Source organism: Aulonocara stuartgranti (genome assembly GCF_965226115.1).
Source record: "Aulonocara stuartgranti genome assembly, chromosome: 10".
NCBI lineage: Eukaryota > Metazoa > Chordata > Actinopteri > Cichliformes > Cichlidae > Aulonocara > Aulonocara stuartgranti.
Genome location: NC_138946.1, coordinates 17,937,026 through 17,945,356, shown reverse-complemented (window position 1 = coordinate 17,945,356; position 8,331 = coordinate 17,937,026). Strand labels below are relative to the sequence as shown.

The window sequence follows — 8,331 nt, the reverse complement described above, 5'->3', positions numbered from 1 at the left end:
CACTGCCGTCCAATCGTGTGTGCCTAGAGGTGGGACGTCGGCATTTCATAACCTCTGACATTTCTGTATAAAACAAGCGCTCCGACCTTCCTCATATAAACAACATTAGCCGGGGCATAAGTAATTGTGATGTATGTGACCCTGACGATTTTTTAAACAGGTAGGCGTCAAACAGAGGTAGCACTGTCTTGTTTTTCACAACATGCTAGAGAAGGTTAATGCTCATCTGCTATCTTCCGGTGGGATCTCCTCCAGCTTGTCAAGCAGGAACGTCGTTAGATTGTCTACTATTCTATGTAATGTTTCAGCCTGTCAGGATATGTTGTTTATCGACGTTGTAGTTCAATGTCTCTAAAACAACCAAACAAATAAAGTATGTTTGCTTCCATGCAGATCCTTTCTTATTATTTAAATCGACTCTCTGTTACCAGACTCTGTTTTGTTTGTTTGTCTGTTTGTTTTTTTGTTTGGTTGTTTTTTGGAGGTGCCTGTTTACTTGTTTTCACGACTGTTAAAGATCCAAAAGTTTCAGCAAAATAAAATGTGCTTAGAAGTTTGGGTTTGATATTCTCATTTGAATTTTTACCACAACAATAGCTGTGTATTATGCTGTATTTGATTGTTTTAAATATCTGACAGTGCAGTGTATTGTTAATTTTTGTGACCTGTGTTCAGGCTTAAATCTAACTATCAACTGTCTTTCATATCTTCTCACGGGATACTTTTTAGCCCTTAAACATGAAGAGGCTTTTCCTCGTGGAGCCGGTGGTGGCCCTGTATGCTTTTGCCACTTTCCTCTACTATCCGCTTGTGCAACAGTATGCATACAGGAGAATCTGGCTGCAGGTGACAAACACCACTTACCTGAGCTCTGACAACACTTCCAGATGTGTGGCAAACAGCAACAGCAGCAACCAGTCTCACTATAATGAGGTTAGTCTTTAATCACTAAAGGCGTGTTATCCATTCCTGAAATTTGGAGTATCTTATTTTCTTTCTTTTTTCCCACCACACTGAAAACTAAAAACATTTTGAATATAGCAAGGATTGTTTAAGAATGAATGCCATGAAAAAAAATCAATATTTGGTGCAAACATTTACCTTTAAACCAAGACACAGATTCTTTTAGGTCAACAGCTTTTCATGGTATTGGGTGGCACGTTGTTTCAATCATCTAAAAAAAAAACTGTCTGGAGCTTCTATGTGAGTTTCTTACATATTAATTCCAGACTGACATGTTATGACTATGACTCTGGATTATTTGCACGTTTTTATCAATATGAAGGTAGTTCCTAATGACTCCGTATGTTTATGTTAATTTGCATGACTTGTACACTAATCAGATGCCTCCGATGGTCTTGTGTGAGACATTTTAACTGCTTAAAACTTTCGCACAGTACTCTAGTAATAATAACTAGTACATGTACGTAGGGCTGTGCGATATGACCAAAATCTCATATCCCGATATTAAGACATCTCTCATCTGATAACGATATAAATCACAAAAAATGTAACATTTTGTGTAAATTCTGTGAATCTCGGGCAGCTCGACTTGCGTGAAGTGTTTCCAGCTGGACGTCGCCTACCTGGAGTCGAGTGTTTTAACTGATGCATGAAACTATACATTTTTAGACATAAGTTGTAACTGGCGCTGTTTTCTTTCTGAATATTTATTACACAGCGTGCTGCGGGGAAAAGCCTGTTCTAACGTTTGAGTCTAAGGTTTATTTTTTAGCACCTGACGGCTCTTTTTTGCTTCTTACCCGTAAACACTCGTCATCTTTCACGTAATTCAGTTTATTTTGAAAAATCTCAACAGGATCTTGAGCTTTATTGTAAAAGGTTTATGTGGAACAAGCGGACACGCGGTGGTTTTACCTTCGTTGTTGCTAAGGACAAGGCAAAAAAAAAAAAACCCCACAAAGGCTTGTCTGTCTGTAGTGTGATTATATTAAATGTAAGAGAAAGAGAGAACTTTAAGAAATTAATATAGCCACTACAGTGACCATCAAAATAATGAAAAAATATTGCCATAAACAGTTTATTACACCACGAAACAAACAATAGCGTAAAATGAAACATAGACATTTTTATATCGCCATCCGATATATATCTTATATCGAACAGCCCTACATGTACGGTATAACAAGTTGCCTACTTAGAACTTGTAATAGCATTACTAGTTCCATGTCTATTTTCAACGTTTTTATTCATACATTTTTCCCATAAACTTTTAACTTCCTCTCTTTCACAGTTTGGGTTACAAAGATTTCTTTAGCGCAATAAGGTGACGTGCAAAGAATTTCTTATGACTACAGGTCTGTGCTCATACAGATACCCACATACTGTGGTAGCTACACTATAGCGAAAAAGTGATAATCTTACAGAATACAGATATGATGGTACAATCTTTTTATTTGTAGGATGTTTGCAATAAGCAAACAATTTTGTAACAAGGATGTAAAAGAGTATTGTTCTATGAGCCCCAAAAGGTTGATTGTGTTCATCTGGACATAGTCCTTTCAGTGGGAGGATGATTAAGCATGCATCAAGACATTGTTCTATGAGGAACAATGTCATTTTACTTTAACATGCATGTATAGAATGAGAATTACACATAAAAGAGAAGTGAAAACCACAACAGGACAAAACTTGTGTTATCTGTAAATGGCCACAACAGCACCTGTGGTATTATAAAAAGCTTTTTTTTCCCCCCACCTCCCCTTTTAGTCCTGAACATTAAAGTTCTTATGAAATGTCTGAAAATAATTAGTTTTTACATTTTTTTTTAATTCTTCCACTGTTTAAGGTATGATCAAGATATTTTGATCTGGCTCCAAAAAAAAAATCTTCTCCTTCAACATCCTCTATTTGTGCACCCCTGCACTGCTTCCAGGACTCCTGTTAACATTAAATTTAGGTTCAAGAGTTGCTGTTGAGGAGAGCTGAGGACATCTAGCATTCCTCATAAATGCAAGCTGACAGAATTTAAAGGGCTTTACAATTAACCACATTTTCTCTCTCTCTCTTTTTTTGCTTTTGCAGGAGGTACAGAGGCAGACATCTCTCTTCTCCGTTTACACAAACATCCTATCCACAGTCCCATCTTTGGTGGTCACTCTCATACTGGTGACCTACAGTGATCAAGGAGGACGCAAGATAGCCATCATCATGCCTATGATTGGCACATTGATCTACACATTGTGTTTGCTGACTGTGTCCTACTTTGAACTCAGCATTTACTTGCTCTTTGGCTCCTCAATTCTTAGTGCTCTGTGTGGTGGTATGGGCACATTTCTGGGTGGCTGTTTTGCCTACATAGCAGACTTGTGCGAGGATGATCGTCAGAAGACATATCGCATGGCTGGATTGGAAATGATGATTGGCCTGTTGTCTGGACTGGCTGCATTATCGTCAGGCTACTTTCTGAGAACTGTGGGATTCAACTGGCCTTTCCTAACCTCTTCACTGATGCTCGTTTTGATCCTGCTCTATGCCATCTTTGTCCTTGAGGAGACTGTGAAGAAGGCTCCAACTAGTGCCGTTACTTTAGATGGATCTCCTTGGTATTTAGGCATGAAACAGATGCTCCGTGGGGTCTGCCAGATGCTTGCAGGGGCCAGCTGCAGGTGGAAAACTGTTCTGGCCCTTCTCATTATTATCTTCACTTGCGTTTCCTTTGCATATGTAGGAGGGATGTCCGTGATAACACTGTACGAGCTCAGTGAGCCGCTGTGCTGGACTGAGATTTTGATTGGCTACGGCTCAGCTCTGACCACCACTGTGTTCCTGACCAGCTTTGCAGGAGTGTCCCTGTTTACATACTGTGGTGTGCCCCAGCTGCTCATTGTCCTGTTGGGGATCCTGTCAGTTGTATCAGCCATGCTCACTGCGGCATTTGCTAAAACAACCTTGTTGATGTTTATAGGTGAGGAGGAAAATGCAACTATTGGAATGTACAGTAGTTTTGACTCGTACATAAAATGAAGAGATAATACTTTTTAACCCATGTTTGTTTAAATAAAAAAAATAATTATATAATTATTTTTATTTATTTATTTTTTAACAAGGTGTGCCATGAACTAAGTCCATAGTTTAGTTGTATCTGTTTTTAACACCCTGAATTAGGAAATTGCTTATATATAGTTTCTGACACAAATTTAGTTTTTAGTGTTTTGCATTGATCTATTGTAGAATTTGTCTTAATATGCGGTATGAAAAGAGGAAAAATGCATCAACCAAAGCCCGTTTCAGTGTTCATTGTGGGCACGATATTAAATGGTTGGGTGTAAAAACGCAGAATGTGTCATATTAAAAAGCATAAGGACAATTTTAGCTGCAGGAAGTAGAAATGCCTTGTGTGCTCTTTTTTATTATTATTTTTTTATTTTTTTGCAGAAAAAGCACATAAGGCATTATAAACAGAGAAATGGCACCCCCAAAATACATTGCATGCTAGTGACTTGGATTACTAATTGACAGAATAGGACTTTTTATGGTGGCTTTATAAGGTGCACAACTACTACTAGAGACTCCTAATTTTTTTAGTGCATTGTAAACTTATAAACGGTGTAATTATGTTATCGCTCATTTGCTTACTTTAATTATCTTATTGCAACAATCTACGTAATTGAAAACACACATCTGTTACATTTATAGATGCAACATACTTTTTTCATAAGTAACTAAACAATTTTGCAAATATTAATTTCCTCATGTATAGTTTTATGCAGTTACATTAAAACTATAGTGTGATGCATTATATAATGCTGATCTTCTGTTTTTCATTTGCCACAGTGAGGATACCAATGCTACTGTCTATCATGCCTTTCCCTGTACTGCGCTCCATGATGTCAAAGATTGTCCCAAAGTCTGAGCAGGGTGAGTGACTTTTCAGAGCTTTACATGAACCACAGAACCATGTCTGAGTGTGTTTGTAGAGCCAGAGTCCATTGAAGGATTGCCTGTTCCAGCAGCTTTGGCTCTCCAAGTTTCTGTTGAATTTAGCAGAGGGTTATCTTAAAACTATACACCAGAAGTTCTTAGTAACCCTATGACCTGCAGATTTATTTATTTTTTTCTGTTTTTCTGATTTTTTTTTCTCTATTGCAGGAGCCCTGTTTGCCTGTCTTTCCTTTATGGAAAGTTTGTCCAATAATGTATCGTCCATAGTGTTCTACAGTATTTATGCTGCTACGGTAGCGTGGTGCCCAGCCTTCGTCTTTCTGTTATCTGCAGGACTCTGTGTGATTCCTTTGACTGCCTTGGGGTAAGTCAATAAGTAGGCCAATGGATTTCCCACAACTTTAAAATAGCCAGGCCAGCATTTTTGCATCTTTTACTGCAAATTGCAATCTTACTAATAATTTGGGAAAACTGTCCTACTTTTCAGCCAGTTAGCCTTACTCAAGCCCATTCATCTGATCCACTTCAAACTGTAGTTATAGATAGATAGATAGATAGATAGATAGATAGATAGATAGATAGATAGATAGATAGATAGATAGATAGATAGATAGATAGATAGATAGATAGATAAAACTTTATTAATCGCTCGGGTGGGTTCCTCCAGGAAATTCGGTTTCTAATAGCGCAGCACTGACAGAAGTTACAGAATGTGAGCAGAAATATACCATATATACACAGATAGAATTACAGAGACATATATAAATACAGAATATACAAAGGGATAAATAAGAATACAAGGGAATTGCACATTGTGCCGATGGTGAAGAAAATTAGTGCAATGTCCAATTTGAGACATTGCAGATAAGCAGTTGTCATTTTAGTTCAAAGTTGTTCAGTCACCAGTGTTTAACCTAGAGGAGAAGGGCTGCACACACAGGCATGTTGTTTGGGCTTTGTGATGACAATCATTGACAGTACAACACGCCTCAGACTCCTAAGTTTATCCATTGCAACTAAAATTACCCAACTGTAATTTTAGTCGGGAGGGAATAAAGGTCTCCAGCTATAAAGGTATAACCTTAGTCATTGTGCCTTTCATAACCGTTTTATTTTTGAAACAGAAACTTACTTAATGGCTGTGATGCAATTAGCTGTAGAATTGTAGCTATAAAAGTAACCAGGGTTACGCTCTCTGAGCTGGTAGTTATAATTGATGTGTAGAGTAATACATTTCCAAACTAATTTCCTGCTGTACCTCCCAGACATTATTAGTTTCCATTCATTTTACTATGTCATAAATATCAGTCACATGACATAGTTTAAGGTTACTCACCTCAGGTCTTGCTACTTTTGTTCATGTTACCGTGTATTTTTAATGCATTGCTCACAGAAGCCATTATCTACCACCAAAACTCACTGTCCTGTATGTTGTTTGTCCTGGATTATGTTAATGTTCAGTTTGACTGAAGGCATGTGAGGGTTTTTTTTTGGTGATCTGTGATCAGATTTCTAGTGAGATCAGACTTCACAACTCTGCACTGTGTGGATGGAGTTGCAAGTTACAAGCTGCCAAGTCACTGTTTATCAGTTATTTAGAAAAGGGAAGTGGTTCTGCTTAAGCAGGAAGAATTAGTTCCTCATTCGTTATCCAACTCCTTTTACAAAAGAAGTCCTCCCTTATAACTCATGACATGCATAGTATCCCTTCGATTTGATTTTTGGGCTGTTACAGCCTTGGCTTTGCTTTTAATTCAACTGAAGTTTAGTTGAATTTCTTTCCTGTTGAACTTTATTGCACTGGGGTGTAGTGAAAAACTCCTTCAGTGAATAAAGCTGTTGTCACATTTCCTTCCTATTACTTAGCGGCTATTCATAGAATAACAAAAGCACTGGTTTAGCAATTTTGTCTAACAACAGAACAACTAATTGAATTCAACAAGAGACTATATTTTTCCTTTTGAGTGCATAGAGTGGTAGCATTTTCAAGCCACGTCAGCACTGAAATGAAACTGATGTGGTTTGGTTGTTGTTGTGCTTATTTGCTAAAAAGAAGCCGATGAGTCTTGTATGTAGCAGATGGTACAAAATGGGATTTTTTTCCCCCCCCTTAAATATACATATCCACCACGTTGGTAGTTGTAGAAAGTGTATGGATGTAATCTTAAGAAGGGCTACTAGAGATGTAATGGAAGAAACGGACACAGAAACAGTTGGCCAGTTTATGTTGAGCTTTAGCAGACATGTATCTCCCTTTTCTATTTTGCTCTTATATCATCCCCCTTTTCTCCGCCTCATTTCAGCATGGTGAGCGTGATAGGAGTGGATGTTGCCACAGAGGTCCAAAGGCCAAAGCGTTTCAATTCAGAGGAGGAGAATCCTGTCCAAGATCAGAGTGACCACAGCCCTCTTCTTACCTGAGACGCCAGGACTACCAAACACTAACAGCACCTTGCTTGTTAAGATTTGTTTTGTTTTTTTGTGTGTGTGTGTGATTTATTTTATGTGGTGTTTAATATAGGTTACATTTTCTTCCTTTGTTGCTGTGCTTATTGGAGTTATGGGTAAACAGATTTCTCTACCTCTCAGGTTTAACAACCCCAGTTAAAATTGATAGAAATCTCGAAGGTCTGAAGGTAGAAGTCTGACCATGACAATGACATTTTCAAAAACATTTTGAATGGATACATTTTAAATGTATATTATTTCTTTTTTTTTAATGTAGCAAATAAAATTTGACCTTGACATCACATTTTTGCTCAGGGAAAAGGTAAAAGACCAAGCCACAAATGGTAAAGGGGACTAAGAGTTATGGTAATCATTTCAAAGTATGAGGACTAAAGTTCTTTCTGGAAACAACCCACCACTCTGTATTATGACCAAACCGAAGACCTTGTGGATTGAATTGGTCACTTATTAGGTCTCTGCTTGCCTCGGGGTACGACCAGGTTGAAAAGCTCAGTTTTCCATACTATCAATTAAAACCTTTCCAATTATCTGGAGAATATCAACAAACTAAATAAAGGAAAGTGTTGTGGGATTTTCTTTCACACTTTGGTTTTTGAGAAAAACAGAAGAAGAAAGCACCAGCACAATTATGCCACTACATACCTGAAGTTTGTAAGATTCAACCTCTGTTCAGGTTTTGTTGTAGCTAAGTTACTACATTTTGGGTGTAATAGTCTTAATTATTGTGTCAACACAATATTCGCAACAGTCTAATAAAAATAAAAAATGTTTACCACTGTGGGCCAAGCTTCTGTATTTTAATACAGACTGAAAATTCACAACTAAATATCAGCACGACATCATTTATCTTCTTAAAACTGTATCAAACAAGGTGATGTTTAATAAATATGTAGGATTTTTTTTCTGATGGAGATGAAATGCTAAGAACATTTTTAAATGCAATACTGTTTTCTATAC

At 37.5% G+C, this 8,331-nt stretch overlaps 1 protein-coding gene across 1 annotated transcript; it reads left to right on the top strand.

Annotated features, from left to right (window-relative positions):
* The first annotated feature begins 34 nt into the window (after positions 1–34).
* Positions 35–8,149, top strand: LOC309715021 (lysosomal proton-coupled steroid conjugate and bile acid symporter SLC46A3-like). The gene is made up of 6 exons (XM_082547808.1): positions 35–160; positions 730–933; positions 3,046–3,928; positions 4,798–4,881; positions 5,113–5,269; positions 7,209–8,149. The coding sequence occupies exons 2-6, from the start codon at positions 739–741 to the stop codon at positions 7,324–7,326; spliced, it is 1,437 nt and encodes a 478-aa protein (XP_082403934.1). The 5' UTR covers positions 35–160; positions 730–738; the 3' UTR covers positions 7,327–8,149.
* Positions 8,150–8,331: the final 182 nt, after the last annotated feature.

Bases quoted from the DNA above. Each gene is read 5' to 3' on its own strand.
- LOC309715021 (XM_082547808.1), top strand. From the start codon at position 739: ATGAAGAGGCTTTTCCTCGTGGAGCCGGTGGTGGCCCTGTATGCTTTT. The intron at 934-3,045 runs GTTAGTCTTTAA...TTGCTTTTGCAG, and splicing joins ACCAGTCTCACTATAATGAG to GAGGTACAGAGGCAGACATC. The intron at 3,929-4,797 runs GTGAGGAGGAAA...CATTTGCCACAG, and splicing joins AACCTTGTTGATGTTTATAG to TGAGGATACCAATGCTACTG.